Source organism: Oncorhynchus tshawytscha, linkage group LG33, assembly GCF_018296145.1.
Source record: "Oncorhynchus tshawytscha isolate Ot180627B linkage group LG33, Otsh_v2.0, whole genome shotgun sequence".
Taxonomy (NCBI): Eukaryota; Metazoa; Chordata; class Actinopteri; order Salmoniformes; family Salmonidae; genus Oncorhynchus; species Oncorhynchus tshawytscha.
The window spans coordinates 32558429-32579732 of record NC_056461.1 but is presented as its reverse complement, the minus strand read 5'-3'; the positions used below and the strand labels follow the sequence as shown (position 1 = coordinate 32579732).

The 21304-nt window shown below is 42.7% G+C and overlaps 1 protein-coding gene across 3 annotated transcripts; it reads right to left on the bottom strand.

The window, feature by feature from the left end:
- Positions 1-3552: 3552 nt before the first annotated feature.
- Positions 3553-21081, bottom strand: LOC112231186 (dnaJ homolog subfamily C member 18). 3 transcript variants are annotated; one of them, XM_024397797.2, is made up of 9 exons: positions 20757-21081; positions 20486-20667; positions 14094-14268; positions 13731-13876; positions 9487-9681; positions 9228-9340; positions 8442-8554; positions 5180-5352; positions 3553-5026 (listed from the first exon to the last, which is right to left on the bottom strand). In XM_024397797.2, exons 2-9 carry the CDS (start codon positions 20610-20612, stop codon positions 4902-4904), a joined length of 1167 nt encoding a protein of 388 aa, XP_024253565.1. In that variant the 5' UTR covers positions 20613-20667; positions 20757-21081; the 3' UTR covers positions 3553-4901. The 3 variants fall into 3 exon arrangements, with proteins under 3 accessions (XP_024253565.1, XP_024253564.1, XP_024253566.1); XM_024397796.2 differs by having other exon boundaries at positions 20486-21081; XM_024397798.2 differs by having other exon boundaries at positions 8442-8551; positions 20486-21081.
- Positions 21082-21304: the final 223 nt, after the last annotated feature.

The following is a 21304-nucleotide window of genomic DNA, read 5'->3' as shown; positions in this document are numbered from 1 at the left end:
AAAAAAGTGTGTGTGTAGGTAAGTAAAGAAATAAAACAGTAAAAAGACATTTGAAAATAAGAGTAGCGAGGCTATAAAAGTATTGAGGATATATACAGACACCGGTTAGTCAGGCTTATTGAGGTAGTATGTACATGTAGGTATTGTTAAAGTGACTATGCATATATGATGAACAGAGTAGCAGAAGCTAAAAAGGGGTTGGCAGGTGGTGGGACACAATGCAGATTGCAGATATCCCGGTTAGCCAATGTGTGGGAGCACTGGTTGGTCGGGCCAATTGAGGTAGTATGTACATGAATGTATAGTTAAAGTGACTATGCATATAAGGTAAACAGACAGTAGCAGCAGCGTAATAGAGGGGTTGGGGTTGGGGGATCACACAATGCAAATAGTCCGGGTAGCCATTTGATTACCTGTTCAGGAGTCTTATGGCTTGGGGGTAAAAACTGTTGAGAAGCCTTTTTGTCATAGACTTGGCACTCCGGTACCGCTTGCCATGCGGTAGTAGAGAGAACAGTCTATGACTGGGGTGGCTGGGGTCTTTGACAATTTTCAAGGCCTTCCTCTGACACCGCCTGGTGTAGAGGTCCTGGATGGCAGGCAGCTTTGCCCCAGTGATGTACTGGGCCGTACGCACTACCCTCTGAAGTGCCTTGCGGTCGGAGGCCAAGCAATTGCCGTACCAGGCAGTGATGCAACCGGTCAGGATGCTCTCTATGTTGCAGCTGTAGAACCTTTTGAAGATCTCAGGACCCATGCCAAATCTTTTTAGTTTTATGCTTTGTCGTGCCCTCTTCACAACTGTCTTGGTGTGTTTGGACCATTCTAGTTTGTTGTTGATGTGGACACCAAGGGAATTTGAAGCTCTCAACCTGCTCCACTACAGCCCCGTCGATGAGAATGGGGATGTGCTCGGTGCTCCTTTGGTTACGTTGAGGGATAGGTTGTTATTCTGGCACCACCCGGCCAGTTCTCTGACCTACTCCCTATAGGCTGTCTCATCGTTGATCAGTCCTACCACTGTTGTGTCGTCAGCAAACTTAATGTTGTTGGAGTCGTGCCTGGCCATGCAGTCGTGGGTGAACAGGGAGTACAGGGGGGGGACTGAGCACGCACCCCTAGGGAGCTCCAGTGTTGAGGATCAGCGTGGCAAATGTGTTGCTACCTACCCTCACCACCTGGGGGCGGCCCGTCAGGAAGTCCAGGATCCAGTTGCAGAAACCATGCTTAACTGTTGTACCCCATCAGAACCCAAAATATAAGCCTGCTGTTCTCCAATGTAAATGAAAACAAACACTGTATCATCTTGTAGGCTGTTTGATTCAGTGTCCTCTGTCTCTGTTCAACCCTGTGTGGATGAACCAGTGAGAGCTGGTCAAACCTTTAGCTTTTTGCCATTCTCAGTGCAGGTGGTACATAAAGTCCTGAAATCCTTAGATCAGAGAAAGCCTGCAGGTCCTGATCTTTTGGATCCCTGCTTTTTAAATCTGGCAGCTGATTTCATAGTTGAACCACTTACATATCTGTTCAATCTAACCCTGGAATGTAAAGAAATTCCCAAAATCTGGAAATAAGCATTTGTCCTACCACTTTTAAAAGGGGGAGATCCAACTCTTTTAAATAATTATAGGCCAATCTCAAAGCTGTCACCCCTGGTGAAAATACTTGAAACCCTTGTGAGTCAACAGCTAAAAGAGTTTTTATTTACTAACTCTATTTTATCAATGTACCAATCGGGCTTCAGGAAGAAGCATAGCACAATTACAGCAGCCATGAAGGTTTTAAATGATATCACTGAAGCCCTTGACAAAAAACAGCACTGTGTCTCACTTTTTATTGATCTCTCTAAGGCTTTTGATACAGTTGATCATGCTATACTAAGGCAGAGATTGTCGAGTGTAGGTCTTTCAGAGCATGCAGTTGCATGGTTTGCTAACTATCTGTCTGATAGAACTCAGTGCACTCAATTTGATGGGCTTATGTCTGTTAAATTGTCTGTCTTTAATGGTGTGCCCCAAGGCTCTGTACTTGGTCCTCTCTTATTCACTATTTATATAAATTATTTAGACAAAAATTTCAAAATGCGCAACTTCATTTTTATGCTGATGATACTGTTATTTACTGTTGTGCCTCGTCTCTTACAAAAGCTTTCCAGAATTTGCAAACTGCTTTTTATACTGTTCAACATACCTTGTGTCAATTGAAGCTTATCCTCAATACTGACAAAACTAAACTAATGGTGTTTTCTAAAGCAAGAAATAAACCTCTGAACCTTTCACCTATTACTACCTGTCAGGGCAAGGAGATTGAGGTTGTAACCTCATATAAATATCTTGGAATTTTAATTGATGACGGCCTCTCTTTTAAATTGCATATTCAATAACTTACAAAACCATTGAAGCTGAAATTGGGATTTTATTTTAGGAATAAGGCCTGTTTTTCATTTGAAGCCAGAAGGAGGCTAGTATCAGCTACATTTTTGCCTTTACTAGACTATGGGGATATTTTATATATGAATGCTTCCGCTCAGTGTTTGAGATCAATTGACACTCTTTACCATGGCACTTTGAGATTTATTTAAACTGCAAAACCCTTACGCACCACTGCACTTTGTATACCAGTGTTGGCTGGCCTTCTCTAGTCACTTGTAGGCTCAGGCACTGGTATACTTTTATTTACAAAGCCATTTGGGCTTTACTACCTTTTTATTTGGGCATTTGTATTGTTCAGAAATGTAGTGGGTACTCTCTTCTTTCGCTGGACTTTATCCCGCTAACTCTTCCAAATGTCCGAACTGAATTTGGTAAAAGGGCTTTTAAGTACTCTGCGCCATCGTCTTGGAACGCCTTGCAAAATACTTTTCAACTGGAGGAACTTGTCCCGATTGGTATTTTTATATCACTGATGAATGATCTTGAGACCGATTCCCTGACCTGTCAATGTTTTTCATTTGCCATTTTTGATTTTGTTATACTCTTGTGAATTCTATGGTTTTTACGAGATTTACCTGTAGTTTTTCTTGTAATTTTTGTAATGATTTGGTGCTACCCGTCTTGGCCAGGACGCCCTTGAAAAAGAGATTTCAAATCTCAATGAGCCCTTCTTGGTTAAATAAAGGTTAAATAAAAAACTGTGTAGGCTGAAAACACTGTTCGAACAAATGTCTCATGGTTGGTTAGTCAATCCATAGCTCAGTCTATGGATGTGAGTGGTCACATTTCTCCAGGCCCATCCCTCCATTTTTCACCCCAAACAGAGGCAGGACGACCGCTTTGTTATCGTTTCAATTAAGGTTTATAGCTTCAAAAGAAATCCAACAAGGACTAAGGCTGGGATTTAATATGACTGTGCGTTGTCGACAATGTTCGCGGAGACCACAATCACGGTAAACGCCGCATATGTCAGCTCAATCGAACAATTTGCATTGTCGACAGCGCAATCAGGCTGAAACTCTGCCTGAGCTGGCGTGTAACACCAGTAGGGTGAGAGTATAGCCATCTGGATCAATACTCTGTAGACATACTAGGCAAAAGCAACCCATAGACACCAAGGGATTGTTTAACTTTTTAATAAACCAGCTTGAAAACCTGCTCTGACAGCACAACTCAACACCAGAGTTCAGCCAAGAGACAACTGGGTCTCTAGTTAGCATCAGGTCTAATCTGTAATCCATTACTGCCCCAAACCGCATCCTGTCTGTCTGCCACTGGTGTGGCTGTTAACCCTTCGTCTGCTGGATTTATGATCGGACTAAAGGAAGGTCAAGCATTAAAAGATTACTGAACAAACGTTCATTTGGAGAAATGTTTGAAAGCTCTTAGTAAAGTAACAGTTGATTAAATGAATGGGCAGGATGAGTGGATTTCTCTATGTCCTTTAAGGGTTGTACTGCAGCAGCTTTTGACTGAGCACCTGATGTGCAACAAGGACATGGATACATTTTGTTTTAAAAGATGGCAGAACATGGGGCTGCATGCATTGGGGAATAGAGACTAGGACAGCAGGTTCCAAATAAAATGACATCAAGAAGTGCTTAAGAATGAACCAGAAGGACCAAATAATGGACAAGTACAACTATGGCAACGCCGTTTGGCTTAGAGCACAGTAAAATAAAATAGCAATGCATTTCACATAAAACAGAAATCTGCAGTTAGAGTGTAAGTGAATCTAATGTTGTAGAGATATAGTATATAGCTCAGGCCTTACTTTCTCTAACAGGCATGATAAGTCTACATTTTCTTCACAGTTTAAGACCATATAGATCTGTCTTTTCAAATAGAAGCTCTAGTTTGCCTCAGTCTCTGAAAACCTATTCTAGAAGTTAGTGGTTCTCAGGTCCTTGCATTTTTTCTTCACAATTTAAAATGTTCTTTACAATTAAAGTGACTCATTGCTCTAGCTATGTTCTTTCCAAGACCTACACAATATACTGAATTAAACTCACGCCACAGAAACAAACATGGAAATAAATGAGTAACCCTGCAGCAATGCTAAACATGTTTCAAACAGGTGACTAACAAAGTGTAGGTGTGAACAGACAACCATTTTCTCAAATGTTGTATGCAAGCCTATATTCCTTAATGTAAGGAAGCATTAACAAGGCTCCTCCTGTACATCAATAAAACAATCCCAGAGCCAGCCAGACTGGGCTTTATGTTGTTATCCACAGAGCCAAGGTGGGCAACTCATAGTACATGCACCTCCACTTTCTTCCATCCGAGAGGAGAGAAGGCACAATGTTTCAGATCAAAGGGCTTTGGCTACCACTGTGCTCTATCCAGAGAAGAGATGTTCTTCACAAAAGTGACCCGATTTAATAAATAAAATAAATAAACCATATTAAATTAGTAAAGTGTAGAATTCCCAGGTGGAAAGAGATGCCTCCCTCCTGTCTAAGCCCCTCATTCTCCTCTCTGTCGGCCCACAAAGCGGTACAGCTTGTCACAGTTGTCCAGCTTCAGAGACTCAGCCTTCGCCTTCAGTCTGTCATCACGGTACAGTTGTGCAAGATTCGCCAAATCCGACTCTGAGGAATGAGAAAAACATCAGCTCATATATGGATACATTCATACTCTACAACATGAATAAACCATGTGTGGCTCTCTCAGTCAACACATCTCAGGTGGCTGTCAATAGGGACAGAGCCAAGCTGCCAGAACCTGAATGCAGCTGGACTTACTCTGTTGTTTCTCCTTCCAGCAGCTGCTCTGCAGGTGTTCGATGTAGTCACTCTCTATGGTCTTCTCCAGCTCCTCCAGGGACTCCCCACGGTACTCCTTCTGGAAGCCCTTGTCCACGTAGTAGGGAACACCCATGTTCTGGGTCTCCCGGGATACCACCAGGCCCATGGCCCTGAAATAAACATTAAATCAAATGTTATTTGTCACATACATATGTTTAGCAGATATTAATGCGAGTGTAGCGAAATGCTTGTGCTTCTAGCTCCAACAGTGCAGTAATATCTAACAAGTTATCTAACAATTCCCCAAAAACCTCCTAATAGACACAAATCTAAAAGGGGTGAATATGTACATGTAAGTATGGATGAGCCATGGCAGAGTGGCATAGGCAAGGTGCAATAGATGGTATAAAATACAGTACACACAGACGTGATATGAGTAATGTAAGATATGTAAACATTATTAAAGTGGCATTATTTAGAGTACATTGTATAAAGTGACTAGTGATCCATTTATTAAAGTGGCCAGTGATTGGGTCTCAATGTAGCCAGCAGCCTCTCTGAGTTAATGATTGCTGTTTAGCAGTCTGATGGCCTTGAGATATAAGCTGTTCTTCAGTCTCTTGGTCCCAGCTTTGATGCACCTGTACTGACCTCGCCTTCTGGATGGTAGCGGTGTGAACAGGCAGTGGCTCAGGTGGTTGTTGTCTTTGATTATCTTTTTGGCCTTCCTGTGACATCGGGTGCTGTAGGTGTCATGTGAGGGCAGGTAGCTTGCCTTATGAAAAATGTATAAACAGAAAAGTTACAAAACCAGAGTGAGGCCCCGTACACATTGTGCAGAGTGAGGCCCTGGTGATGCATTGTGCAGACCGCACCACCATCTGGACAGCGTTGTGGTTGAAGGGGGTGCAGTTGCCGTACCGGGGCTGTAATACAGCCTGACAGGATGCTCTCGATTGTGCATCTGTAAAAGTTTGTCAGGGTTTTGTGTGACAAGCCAAATTTGAGCCTTCTTGACCATACTATCTGTGTGGGTGGACCATTTCAGCTTTCCACCTTCTCCACTGCTGTCCCGTCAATGTGGATAGGGGGGTGCTCCCTCTGCTGTTTCCTGAAGCCGACGATCTCATTTGTTTTGTTGACGTTGAGTGAGAGGTCGTTTTCCTGACACCACACTCCGAGTGCCCTCACCTCCTCCCTGTAGGCAGTCTCGTTGTTGTTGGTAATCAAGCCCACTACTGTGTCGTCTGCAAACTTGGTGATTGAGTTGGAGGCGTGCATGGCCACGCAGTCGTGGGTGAACAGGGAGTACAGGAAGGGGCTGAGCACGCACCCTTGTGGGGCCCCAGTGTTGAGGGTCAGCGATGTGGAGATGTTGTTTCCTACCTTCACCAACTGGGAGCGGCCCGTCAGAAAGTCCAGGACCCAATTGCACAGGGCAGGGTAGAGACCCAGGGCCTCTAGCTTGATGATGAGCTTGGAGGGTAGGTACTATGGTGTTGAATGCTAAGCTGTAGTCAATGAAAAGCATTCTTACATAGGTATTGCTTTTGTCCAAATGGAATAGTGCAGTGTGGAGTGCAATCGAGATTGCATCATCTGTGGATCCGTTGGGGCTGTTTGCCTCGAAGCGAGCATAGAAGTCTGGTAGACTCGTGTCACTGGGCAGCTTTCGGCTGTGCTTCCCTTCGTAGTCTAATGGTTTGCAAGCCCTGCGACATCCGACGAGTATCAGAGCCGGCGTAGTACAATTAAATCTTAGTCCTGTATTGACGCTTTGGTTCATCGGAGGGCATAGTGGGATTTCATATAAGCTTCCGGGTTAGAGTCCCACTCCTTGAAAGCGGCAGCTCTAGCCTTTAGCTCAGTGCAGATGTTGCCTGTAATCCATTGCTTCTGGTTGGGGTATGTACGTACGGTCACTGTGGGGGACGACGTCATCGATGCACTTATTGATGAAGCCAATGACTGATGTGGTGTCCTCCTCACTGCCATCGGAGGAATCCCGGAACATATTCCAGTCTGTGCTAGAAAAACAGTCCTGTAGTTTAGCATCTGCTTCATCTGACCACTTTTTTATTGATCTAGTCACTGGTACTTCCTGCTTTAATTTTTGCTCATAAGCAGGAATCAGGAGGATAGAATTATGGTCAGATTTGCCAAATAGAGGGCGAGAGAGAGCTTTGTATGCATCTCTGTGTGTGGAGTAAAGGTGGTCTAGAGATTTTTCCCCCTCTGGTTGCACATTTAATATGCTGATAGAAATTTGGTAAAACGGATTTATGTTTCCCTGCATTAAAGTAGGAGCACCACCACTGGGTGAGTGTTTTCTTGTTTGCCTAAAACAGCTCATTCAATGCTGTCTTAGTGCCAGCCTCAGTCTGTGGTGGTATGTAAACCAATACGAAAAATACATATGAAAACTCTCTAGGTAGATAGAGTATCTCATGATAAGCTGTAGACCACAGTAGCTCAGGCGAGCAATAGCTTGAGACTTCCAGTGTGATGGCGATTGCGTCGTCTGTGGACCTGTTGGGGTGGTATGCAAACTGAAGTGGGTCTAGGGTGGCCGGTAAGGTGGAGGTGATATGATCCTTGACTAGTCTCTCAAAGCACTTCATGATGACAGAAGTGAGTGCTACGGGGTGATAGTCATTTAGTTCAGTCATCTTTGCCTTCTTGGGTACAGGAACAATGGTAGCCTTCCTGAAGCATGTGGGGACAACAGACTGGGATAGGGAGCGATTAAATATGTCCGTAAACACACTACCCTGCGCATGCTCTGAGGACGCGGCTACGGATGCCGTCTGGGCCTGCAGCTTTGTGAGGGTTAACACGTTGAAATATTTTACTAACGTCAGCCACATAGAAGGAGAGGGGTGCAGGCCTTGTTAGCGGGCAGCGACGGTGGTACTATATTATCCTCCAAGCGTGCTAAGGTGTTTAGTTTGTCTGGAAGCGTGACGTCAGTGTCCGTGACGTGGCTGGTTCTTTTTGTAGTCCGTGATTTCCTGTAGGCCCTGCCACATACGTCTCGTGCCTGAGCCGTTGAATTGCAACTCCACCTTGACATAGTCAGTCTCACTAAATGTTTACAAAGGGTACCCATTACACATCACCCTCTTCGGGGTCCTCATGCACTCGGCACCCAGCATTTGACAGTTACCATGCTACCAGTCTGTGAAATAGGTTCATATGGAGTCTATTTGAGAGACAAACTTATCATCAAGAAGCTTGGTTGATGTTACAGTGGACTCACGGTTTGTAAAAGAGACCGTAAGGAGGGTTGGTGGCCATCAGTTGGGTCACAACAGATATGAGGATCAGCACCAGAACAGGAAGAAGCTGCAGGAAGGCTGTGAAGGTGTTCTGCTGAGGAAAGGCAGAACCAGAAGTAGTTCATAAACAAATCACATAACTGGAAAAACATTTAATCAATGTACAGAAACGTTTCAAGGACTCGTTTGCTTACTGCAACAATCTGGTCTAGGCATGGTGAAAGCTTCTACTCTTATTTTCACAGCTGGTCTGTTTCACTGGTCAACCTTCAACCCCCACTGTAACTGATCCTCTTGGAACAGCATAAGGTTCTCCATTTAACTGCCTATTGCAGCACCTCAGTGGGAGATGGTATCCAATGACAAACAGGATCAAATCTAAAAACCCCCCACCCAACCTCAGGGAGTGGAGTTCTTTCAAATCAAGGTCCAGCATCAATTGTAAACCCATAAACACATCAGCTGTAGTTCTGTTGGTTAAACTGTAAACCCATAGGAAATCAGCTGTAGTTCTGTTGGTTAAACTGTAAACCCATAGGAAATCAGCTATAGTTCTGTTGGTTAAACTGTAAACCCATAGGAAATCAGCTATAGTTCTGTTGGTTAAACGGTACACCCATAGGAAATCAGCTATAGTTCTGTTGGTTAAACGGTACACCCATAGGAAATCAGCTGTAGTTCTGTTGGTTAATCACACAGCCACAGAACATCTATGAGTTGAACTGGTGGGATTTTCTCTGAGATCTCTCATGTGGGCACTGACTGACCTGACTGCGGTTCTCCCCCACCTCCTCCTCGCGCCTCTCATATGCTCGTCGCCGACGAGGCTGATAGAAGTCAGAGTAGGTGGCTCCTCGGTTGGTGTACACATGGATGTTGCCTAAGGGAGGAGAACAGACATGATTTACATGCTCTGAACTACTTAGCAACAACTGACAATGAGTCACTCAAATCCAAAATTCAAGTAACAGAGATTAAACGCACACACCAACTATCTCTTTCAGAAACACACACACACAAACTGACCTGTGGGAAACCTTCCTCCAAAGAAGATGTTGAAGAGTTCCTCAGGGGAGATGTCGGCCTCAAAGTCGCTGTTGAAGTTGCGGTAGTGTCCGTGGCGCGCGTGGGCGGTGCTCTCAGACGGAGCCTGTTCTCCATACTGGTCATACTGATGACGCTTCTCAGCGTTGCTGAGCACCGCATACGCATTGCCTATGGCTGTAAAGAAAAAAAATACTGATCAGGCCTACGATTTGGTGCCGTCTGATGTACAGAGCCATAACAGCATGAGAAGGGAGGGGCAAGTCTAATTATCTGCACCGGCAGTTCCACAAAAATACAAATCAAATCTAATTTTGTTTGTTGAATGCTTGGTAAACAACAGGTGTAGACTAACAGAAAGACTTTCTTACGGGTTCTTTTCCAACAATGAAGAGTTAAAGATAAAAATGTAATACAAAATGTAAATAGTGACATGAGGAACACATATACAGTGTAAAAATAACATGACGAAATACAGGGCGTACCAGTAGCGACTTGATGTGTAGAGGTACGAGGTAGTTGAGATATGTAAATAGCTAAGGCAACATGATAGATAGACAGTAGCAACAGCCTATATATGGTGTAACAAAGTGTGTGTGTGTAGCGTCAGTATGCTTGCGTGCGCACATACAGTTGAAGTCGGAAGTTTACATACACTTAGATTGGAGTCATTAAAACTCGTTTTCCAACCACTTGACAAATTTCTTGTTAACAAACTATAGTTTTGGCAAGTCGGTTAGGACATCTACTTTGTGCATGACACAAGTCAATTTTCCAGCAATTGTTAACAGACAAATTATTTCACTTATAATTCACTGTATCACAAGTCCAGTGGGTCAGAAGTTTACATACACTAAGATGATTGTGCCTTTGAACAGCTTGGAAAATTCCATAAAATTATGTCATGGCTTTAGAAGCTTCTAATAGCCTAATTGGAGGTGTACCTGTGGATGTATTTCAAGGCCTACCTTCAAACTCAGTGCCTCTTTACTTGACATCATGGGAAAAATAAATCAGCCAAAACCCCAGAAAAAAATAGTTGACCTCCACAAGTCTGGTTCATCCTTGGGAGCAATTTCCAAATGCCTGAAGGTACCACGTTCATCTGTACAAACAATAGTACGCAGGTATAAACACCATGGGACCAGGAAGCCGTCATACCGCTCAGGAAGGAGACGCGTTCTGTCTCCTAGAGATGAACGTACTTTGGTGCGTAAAGTGCAAATCAATCCCAGAAAAGCAGCAAAGGACCTTGTGAAGATGCTGGAGGAAACAGGAATAAAAGTATCTATATCCACAGTAAAACGAGTCCTCTATCGACATAACCTGAAAGGCCGCTCAGCAAGGAAGAAGCCACTGCTCCAAAACCGCCATAACAAAGCCAGACTACGGTTTGCAACTGCACATGGGGACAAAGATTGTACTTTTTGGAGAAATGTCCTCTGGTCTGATGAAACAAAAATAGAACTGTTTGGCCATCATGACCATGGAGGAAAAATGGGAGGCTTGCAAGCCGAAGAACACCATCCCAACAGTGAAGCATGGGGGTGGCAGCATCATGGTGTGGGGGTGCTTTGCTGCAGGAGGGACTGGTGCACTTCACAAAATAGATGGCATCATGAGGGAGGAAAATTATGTGGATATATTGAAGCAACATCTCAAGACATCATGGAGCAGTATGGAGCAGGTGTGATGGTTTCTAAACCACCTGCTACTGTGAATTTCAATGTGAAATAATCTACAGTGGATCTACTTTTAGTTAAAGCTTGGTCACAAATGGGTCTTCCAAATGAACAATGACCCCAAGCATATTTCCAAAGTTGTGTTAAAATGGCTTAAGGACAACAAAGTCAAGGTATTGGAGTGGCCATCAAAGCCCTGACCTCAATCCTATAGAAAATGTGTGGGCAGAACTGAAAAAGCATGTGCGAGCAAGGAGGCCAACAAACCTGACTCAGTTACACTAGCTCTGTCAGGAGGAATGGGCCAAAATTCACCCAACTTAATGTGGGAAGCTTGTGGAAGATTACCCGAAACGTTTGACCCAAGTTAAACAATTTAAAGGCAATGCTACCAAATACGAATGGAGTATGTAAACTTCTGACCTACTGGGAATGTGATGAAAGAAATAAAAGCTGAAATAAATCACTCTACTACTATTCTGACATTTCACATTCTTAAAATAAAGTGGTGATCCTAACTGACCTAAAACAGGGATTTTTTACTAGAATTAAATGTCAGGAATTGTGAACTGAGTTTAAATGTATTTGGCTAAGGTGTACGTAAACTTCTGAGTTCAACTGTATGTGTGTGTTGGGGCGTCAGTGTAAGTGGGTAGGTGCTAAAAAGGGTCAATGCATTTCGTCCGGGTAGCCATTTGATTAGCTATTAATTCAGTCTTGTTTAGCACTCTTATGGCTTGGGGGTAGAAGCTGTTCAGGGTCATGCTTCCAAACTTGTTGCATCGGTACCGCTTTCCACGCGGTAGCAGATAGAACAGTCTATGGTTTGGGTGGCTGGTGTCTGACGATTTATTTGGGCCTTCCTCTGACCCATGGGCCCATGCCAAATCTCTACAGCCTCCTGAGGGGGAAAAGGTGCTGTCGTGCCCTCTTCACAACTGTGTAGGTGTGTGTGGACCATGTTAATTCCTTAGTGATGTGGACAAAAAGAAACTTGAAGCTCTCTCGATTCGCTCCACTATAGCCCCATCGATGTGGATGGATGTGTGCTCGCCCCTCCGTTTCCTGTAGTCCATGATCAGCACCTTTGTCTTGCTGACGTTGAGGAAGAGGTTGTTGTCCTGGCACCACACTGCTACATCGCCAACCTCTTCCCTATAGGCTGCCTAATTGTTGTCAGTGATCAGTCCTACCACCGTTGTGTTGTCAGTAAACTTGGTGTTGGGAGTCGTGCATGGTTACGCAGTCATGGGTGAACAGGAAGAGGGGGATTGAGCACACCTCCCAAGGGGCCCCTTGTTGATGGTCAGCGTGGCGGATGTATTGTTGCCTACCCTCACCGCCTGGGGTAGGCCCGTCAGGAAGTCCAGGATCCAGTTGCAGAGGGAGGTGTTCCGTCCTGAGCTTGGTGTTGAGCTTGGAGGGCACTATGGTGTTGAATGCTGAGCTGTAGTCAGTGAACAGCATTCTCACGTAGGTGTTCCTTTTGTCCAAGTGGGAAAGGGTAGCGTGGAGTGCAATAGAGATTGAGTCATCTGTGGATCTGTTTGGGCTTTATGCAAATTGGAGTGGGTCCAGGGTGTCTGGGATGATGGTATTGATGTGAGCCATGAGATGCCTTTCAAAGCAGTTCATTGCTATACATGTGAGTTCTGCAGGGCGATGGTAACCTGCCTAAATAACTTTGGCATTCTTGGGCACAGGGACTATGGTTGTCTGCTTGAAACAAGTTGGTATTACAGACTGGGTCAAGGATTGGTTAAGAATAAAGGACAGGAGGTAGCCTAGCAATTAAGAGCGATGGGCCAGTAACCGAAAGGTTGCTGGTTTGAACATCCAAGCCGTCTGGTGACAAATCTGTCAATGTGCCTTTGAGCGAGGCACTTAACCCTAATTGCTCCTGTAAATTGCTCTGGATAAGAGTGTCTCCTAAATGACAAATGTTTTTTAAAGAATGTAAAATGTCAGTGAAGACACTTGCCAGGTGGTCAGCACATGCTCCGAGTAAGTGTCCTGGTATTTTGTTAACATTCGCAAGGCCAGACCTGTTTAATGTTCTTACTCACATCGGCTACAAAAAGCGAGATCATACAGTCGCCGGAACAGCTGGTGCGCTCATGCATAGTTCAGTGTTGTTTGCCTTGAAGCTAGCATAAAACGGTAATTAGCACGTCTGGAAGGCTTGCGTCGCTGGGCAGCTCGGGGCTGGGTTTCCCTTCGTAATCTGTGATACCTCTATCATCCAAATCAATGTTAGTGATCGCTGTTCTGAAGTCCAGAAGCTGCTTTTGGTCATAGGAAATGGCAAGACATTATGTACAAAAAAAAACAACACAAAATAGCAGAATTGGTCAGGAGCCCGTAAGATTGCAGCTATCCACTGCAGCGCCATCTTCTTACAGTGGCCATATTTATTTATAATTTTAGGAGCACATGAGAAATGCTCAGATGATCATCTAATGTGACCAGAGGAGGAGGAAGATCTGATACCGATAAGTCCTGGATCAGGAGAGGGAAACACAGCAGTAAGAGGCATCCCTTTACCTTTAAATGCATCTGTTGCTCCCGGGGCACAATTCTTATCAGGGTGGAACTTCAGTGCCAGCTTCCTGTATGCCTTCTTCAGATCTTCATCACTAGCGTCTTTAGGAACGCCCAGGATCTCATAGAAGTCCTTGCATTTCTTTATCCTGCACGGATCAAACAAAACAAAGAATCTTTTGAAATCTGACATCACAACATTAATGTGTACAATGTGCAGGTGCACTTTTACTGGGTGGATATCTTGACAAAATGTAGCTGTGGTCTCGGAGTGTTCAAACTGAATGATGGCCTATCACTAAATAAAATATAGAAAAACTCAGGTAAAGACAGTGTGAGTGTGATTTAATACTAAGGGGCAGGTACCTGAAAACACCCTGACGCTGATCCTCTGTGTAGGTCTGCTTCTCCTCACTGGCTCCTCTGCGTGCCTCCTCTCCATCCCCGTCCTCTTCATTTGATCGGAAGCCACGTGGTGGGGGTATGTGGGGCTCCTCTGGAGCAGCCGAGCTCCCATTCCTCACTATGGCATCAATCAGCACTGACGGAAGACAGAGAGATCAGGCAAGTGGGTAAATATCAATAGATGAGAAATCAAGGCTGAGGCTGGCTAAGACTAACTTTTGGTGTGGCACGGAATCTTCCTTGATTTAAAAGAGTAAAAAACACAAAACAATTTGCGATTGTTTATACCGATCTAAAGACGACACATAAATCCACAATACTTTAGGCTAGAAACAAGCAGTAAAATGCGAGTGTAAGACGTGACTAACATGCTGACCAGATCGCATCACGCGAATGTTGATTTTTATCCTACTACACCAGACATGATCAGGACACGCAGGTTGAAATATCAAAACGAACTCTGAACAAACCATATTCATTTGGGGACAGGTAGAAAAGCATTACACATGTATGCCAATTTAGCTAGCTAGCTTGGTGTTGCTAGTTAATTTGTCCTGGGATATAAACATTGGGTTGTTATTTTACCTGAAATGCACAAGGTCCTATACTCCGACAATTAATCCACAGATTACTATACATTTTCTCTCCTACTTCAGGCTTCTTCTTTGGACTTTATATGGTGGTTGGCAACCAAACTTAAGGTGCATTACCATTACCGACTGGAGTGTAGACCTCAGTTCATCTTTCAATCACCCACGTGGGTATATGCTCCAAAAAACAATGAGATGACACGTGAGTATATGCTCCTAAAAACCAATGAGGTGGGAGAGGCGGGACTTGCAGATTTTTATCTGCTTTCAAACCGCCTACGAAGGTGACTTGAAATATCTGCTTCTATGTGCTTTTTGGCTGTTGAGACTTCAGGAAAACAAATTCTAAATCAGATATGCAAAAAAAAATGGATTTCAATAAATTAAAAACTGCCAATGTGAACAAGGCTTAATTAAGAGAGTTCACAAATTGTGTTTACGAGGACAAGGGAATCTTACTTTGTAAAGCGTGCCAAAACTATCAACCACATAAAAAAGCAAAACGACGGTGGAGCACCTGAGATCCAATCAACACCAGACTCGAAAGGCGAGCTAACAAGTATTGATGTAAATACCCTACTATCAAAATAAGTAAATTAGGTTAACAGAGTAGCCAACACATGTTGCATAAGCTATCTTCACCGGTTGCAAACTGAGGTAAACTTTGCAGGCTAGCGAGCTACGTTAGATAGCTAGCTTGCACTAAGCTAGGAAGCTATTTCGGAGGTAAAAGTTGTCTAGCTGTGATGTGTGTGAACTTTGGTGTGTGTGTGTGTGTGTGTGGGGGGGGGGTTATCGGGTTCTGCCCGCGTGTGTGAGGGGAGTGCTACTCACGTCTTTGTAAAAGATGTCTAGCTGTGGTGTGAGTGTGTTGGGTTCTGCCCGCGTGTGTGAGGGAGTGTGCGCTATGTACAGATTTGTGGCACATTGATCAAAGGCAACAGTGGTGAATATTGCTAGCTTTCCTAGCCAGTATTTAAATCACTGACCTAAATAGGGTCAGGGTTAGCATGGAGGAAATAATGACCAGAACAATATGGGGGAAAAAAGCAAATAAATGATGGGGTGTCCTTTTGTGTGGTGTGTGGGGCTGTTGGGATCTCGCCATTTGTGTGTGTTGAATGTATATTGCTTTTGGAAAGAGCTCAATTTTGCAATGAGCTCAATTTCGAGTCTCATAGCAAAGGTTCTGAAAACTTATGTAAATAGGGTAGATTTTTATTTGTCATACATTTGCAAAAATGTCTAAACCTGTTTTCGCTTTGTCATTATGTGTAGATTGAGGGAAAAACATTTAATCAATTTTAGAATAAGGCTGTAACATAACAAAATCCAGTATACCTACCTGAGCTTTACCTGCACTACATCAAAGATTGCGTGAAGGGCAAGGATCGCTACGTGATCTTGGAAGAGACCACCGACACCTGTGGGAGGTGTGTCCTAAACATTCTACTTCAGCCAGTGGGTGAGAGACCCATAATGGCAGACTTTACCTTTTTGGACATGCCTTAAAATGAACGTGCCAAATGCAGGTAGATTTTAGCATCTACATATATTTCACAAGCCACGTTGGCGGGTGGTCAGGGATTCAGTGGTTGCATTTGTGAATAAAAATAGTCAAGTACCAAGTGCCTTTAGAAGTGATTTACACATCGACTTCTTCCACATTTGTGTTTAGGCCAGTGACACAATCTCAATTGAATCAATTTTAAATTCAGGATGTAAGACAAAACCCCATAAGAGGATTGTTTTTGTAAATGTTTACAAATTAGTTAAATGTTATTGCATACACTCAGTGTGCAATAAGTGTTTAACATGATTTTTGAATGACTACCTCATCTCTCTGTACCCCATACATACAGCTAATTGTAAGGTTCCTCAGTCAAGCAGTGAATTTCAAACACAGATTCAACCAAAGAGCAGAGAGATTTTCCAATGACTTGCAAAGATGGGCACCTATTGGTAGATGGGTAAAAAAAAACAAATACAAAACAAAAACCAGACATAATGTTCCTTTGAGCATGGTGAAATTATTCATTACACTTGATGGTATATCAATACACCCAGTCACTAAAGATAGTCGTCCTTCCTAACTCAGTTGCCGGAGAGGAAGGAAACCACTCAGGGATTTCACCATCAGGCCAAAGGTGATTTTAAATCAATTAGAGAGTTTAATGGCTGTGACAGGAGAACATTGAGGATAAATCAACAACATTGTAGTTATTCCACAACACTAACCTACAGAGTTAAAAGGAAGCCTGTACAAAATTTTAAAAAATATTCCCAAAACATGTATCCAGTTTGCAATAATGTACTAAAGTAAAACTGCAAAAAATGTGTCAAAGAAATAAAGTTACGTCCTGAATACAAAGCATTATATTTGGGGCAAATCCAACACGTCAACAAGTACCACTTCATATTTTCAAGCATTGTGGTGGCTGCATCATGTTATGGGTATGCTTGTCATCAGCAAGGACTTTCAGATAAACAAAATAGAGCTAAGCACAGGCAAAAATAATCCTAGAGGAAAACCTGGTTCAGTCTGTTTTCCAATTGACACTGGAAGACAAATTCACCTTTCAGCAGGTTAATAACCTAAAACACAAGGCCAAATATACACTGTAGTTGCTTACCAAGACACAACATTGAATGTTCTTGGGTGGCCTAGTTACAGTTGACTTAAATCAGCTTGAAAAATCATTGGCAAGACTTGAAAATGGCTGTCTAGCAAAGATCAACCACCAATTTCACAAGACCTTGAAGATTAAAACAAAAATAACATGCAAATATTGTACAATCCAGGTGTGCAAAGCTCTTATAAGGACATAACCAGAAATATTCACATCTGTACTTGCTGCCAAAGCTGATTCTAACATGCATTGACTCCGGTGTGAATACTTGAATACATAAAATACTGTAAATGAGATATTTCTGTATTTCATTTTCAAAAAAAATTCTAAAAACATGTTTTTACTGTCATTATGGAGTATTGTGTGTAGATGGGTGAGAATTTTTTTATATATATTTTTTTTTATTCAGGCTGTAACAAAAACATTTGGAATAAGTCATAAAAGGCATAAAAGTTGGTCTAACTGACTTGAAAGTCTACTGAAGTGAGACTTTGTCCTTTTGTTTCTTGGATATTTACATTGTTTTGTTCATAAGTTAGGTTGTTTACATGTTTGAGTTTCAACTGTTAAAGAGAAGACTATGCCTATACTAGTCAGGCTCGCTCAATCTCAAAGCAGAGATACTTTTAACGCGTAAATTCAGATAGCCACGCTTGCGTCGTCTTCACGTTGGTGCTAGCAAGCTGGCTAGGTATCAATAGTCCAATCCAGTAGGGGCTGGAAACTAAACTGGACGGAGCTTTAACTGGTCAATCATGGCGCGATGTCACAAATGATTTGCTTAAAGTTCATCTCCCCCAATTTTGGTCTCGCCCTGTTCACGTCCCTTGCCCATGCTCGCGTCACCCAAAGGTCCCACTCCCACTTCGCTTTCCTTCATTGAAAATGAATGGGCTTTCAGTTGTTGTCACCCCCAATATGCTATGTGGTCACAAAAAAATGAAATAAAATGAAGCAATATATCACCTTCCTTCTTAGTAACATTATTTTAGAACCATTATAAAAGCACGCTCATTTTTTTTTGTCCCCTAAAAATATTTTTGCTGGTAAAAAAAAATAAAAATCTGAGTGTCAGGTAGATTTTTGAAATCTACCTGCCACAGTGACTGGTGGACCAAAAGTGTAGTTTCTGGCCTTGTTTTTGTACAAAGTTAACGTTACAACAGTGTCCAAGCAGCTCAGAGCATTCATGCTGGCAAAGGACTTCACTCCTGTGATGCCAATCTACGCAGTACAGACCAGATGGTGCTCGTGGGTCAGTGCTGTGGCGTGGCTGGCAGAGTACATGGATGTCCTCTCGGAGTTACTGGACACCTTTGAAACACCTGCCAAGTGTGTCTAGGATCTGAAGGAGCTGCTGGTGAACCAATAATACTCGCTGAAGGACCAGGCTGTGTTCATCATTGGACACAGTCTGGAGCTAGTGGTCCTTAACAAATGAGAGAAACAGAGCCATCAGCAACAAGCTACAGGACCTCTGAGTATGGCAGCGGCAGATGAGTGGCACCACCACACAGCTGGAGGAACTTCCAGAGCAAGAGAGAGATGGGTGTGCAGAGTTCTTCAAAGTTGCCATGAGAGAATGTGCCATTAAGCTGCAGGCAGTGACAGCTAGGCTTGGGTGCCTCTATCTTAACTCTATTCATACATTCCACACAGCAGAAGTGGAAGGGTACAGGAAAGAGAGGAAGGATATTGTGCACATCATCGCTGCGTTGAGTGAGGTGTCTGAAGAGGAGTGGCACAGGTGCATGTCAATAGACAAAACTGAAGCCGGAGAGGTGAGAGCAGTGGATCTCACTCTCTTCTTATTCAGGCTGTACACAACAAAATGTGGAAAAATTAAAGGGCTGTGAATACTTTCTGAAGTCACAGTCTTTAGGAAACGATGTTGGCCCTGTTACATTTCTGTCTACACCTCTCTAGGTTGTGTTTATCAAACGGCCTGATTGACTCTTCAAACAAGTGATTCAAGTTCAGATGTAAGTGTTCAGCGTATTACAGTGTAAGACTTATTTTGTCAATGAAATTCTTGAATCTTAGTTCCTACATACAAAAACATATGTTACTGAATTCAAGTTTACGGTCTGAGTTGTATAAGCCACATTCATTCATTGTTTTTAATTTGAAATACGTACATCCTCCAGGCAGAAAAGAGCTGACTTCCCACAGAACATTTCTCTCTCACTCACTCTAGCAGAAACAGCATTAAATTCATGACACTGTACATATTATATGTATTCTTATCTGTTTACACTGATTGTACTGACATAAAAAGTTAAAGTGGGTGTAATGTTTTACATGTAACAGATTATCTTTATTTGTATAAAATGAAGTGTCCCATTCAACTGCATGATGTATAAACATACACCAGAGTTTAAAAAAATACTTTATCCAGAATTCTGCTGATTTTCTGCAGAAATCTCTGTAGAAAGTAAAACAAATTCCAGCAGATTCCATTTGGGCCTAACTACACAATTCTAAAGTTGTGGTGTAAAATAAATTGGACTTTGCTTTGGAAGTAATCTCATGCAATGTGTGAATCTGTTGACCAAAACTTTATGTAAACAAGAATATGTATAATTAAATTGATGCTTCATATAAATTTGCATGACATTTTTCAAATGTGAAAATGGGGGCTCTGGGGGAAAAGGTTCTGAACAGCTGTATTAAAGTAGTATTATGTACCTGAAACATGTGTTCCCTAACCTAGTCACCTCTTATATTCAGATGAGTTACTTAAGACAGTTAACCCAAAATTACACTAACTACCGGTAACCAGTATGGCTGGTTGCAGCTGCACCACCAGGTTGAGCAATAACACCGATAAGGTAATGAAAGAAACATTACTAACGTAAGGTCATACATTGGAGTGTGGTTTACAGGCTAGTAAATCCACTTTTCGTTTCCAGACACACAAGTTATCGAAAGATATTACCTGCGTTATAAACCGACCATACTGTAAATATCATTCAGATGACATTTAGCTATAACATACGCTTAACATGTTCACTGATTCGATGGGAGCATATGTTATCAAATTCACAAGATACAGACGTTGCACTTTCTATTTTAACATTCAAGTTGGCAAGCAAGGCTAACATTGACAAGACAGCCATTATGGCACATTTACCTCTGGCCCGGGTGCTGGGGAATATTTTCTGGGCTTCATACAACAGTTGAAGGGCTTTTTCTCTCCGCCCTGACCGCAAGCACAGCTTCGCTTTCTCTATCAATCGATCAGATTCCTGTTTATCCATTATGACAGCTATTCGATGGCTAGCTAGGTAGCTTATTCCCACCGAGGCCTGCAACCTAAAAAAAAATACACTCGCTACACAAATGCGGTTGACTGTCTAAAATCTTAAGAATTTAGCTAATAGCTGTTTTATGTTGAGGTGTACCTGGGCGTTGTCTGTCAACTGAAATGAACGGTAGCTAGCCGGCTTTGTTTACAGATAACAAGCTAGCTAGCAATAGGTTAGCTATGAGATTTCACCCTAGCTATCAGGTATCATAGCGGTGACGCCTCCCACTTTAGAAACCAGACATGAACACAGGTGTAAGCGTCTAGTCAAGTCGTCCAAATACCAACAGAAAAACTTGAACTAGTTCAAATCCATGCAATACGGGAAGAAATGTAATACCGACATTAACCAGTCCCGTATTAACACAGAGCTTCTTTGATATTAACCTCCATGGCCAACAGGAAGCGGAAACTAGCAGAATTAAAAGCCAAATTGACCAATGGAACACCTCCACCCTTAACCTATGGATTCATCTGTAGTCCAGCAGTGTTACTTGTAGATAATTTTGGACATTGTTGCAGCTTCTGATTTTGTTTTATTGGCAGCTGTAATTTACAAATAAAAAAATGATTTACAAAAGTAGAAAAATATATATACACTACCGTTCAAAATTTTGGGATCACTTATAAATGCCCTTTTTTTTA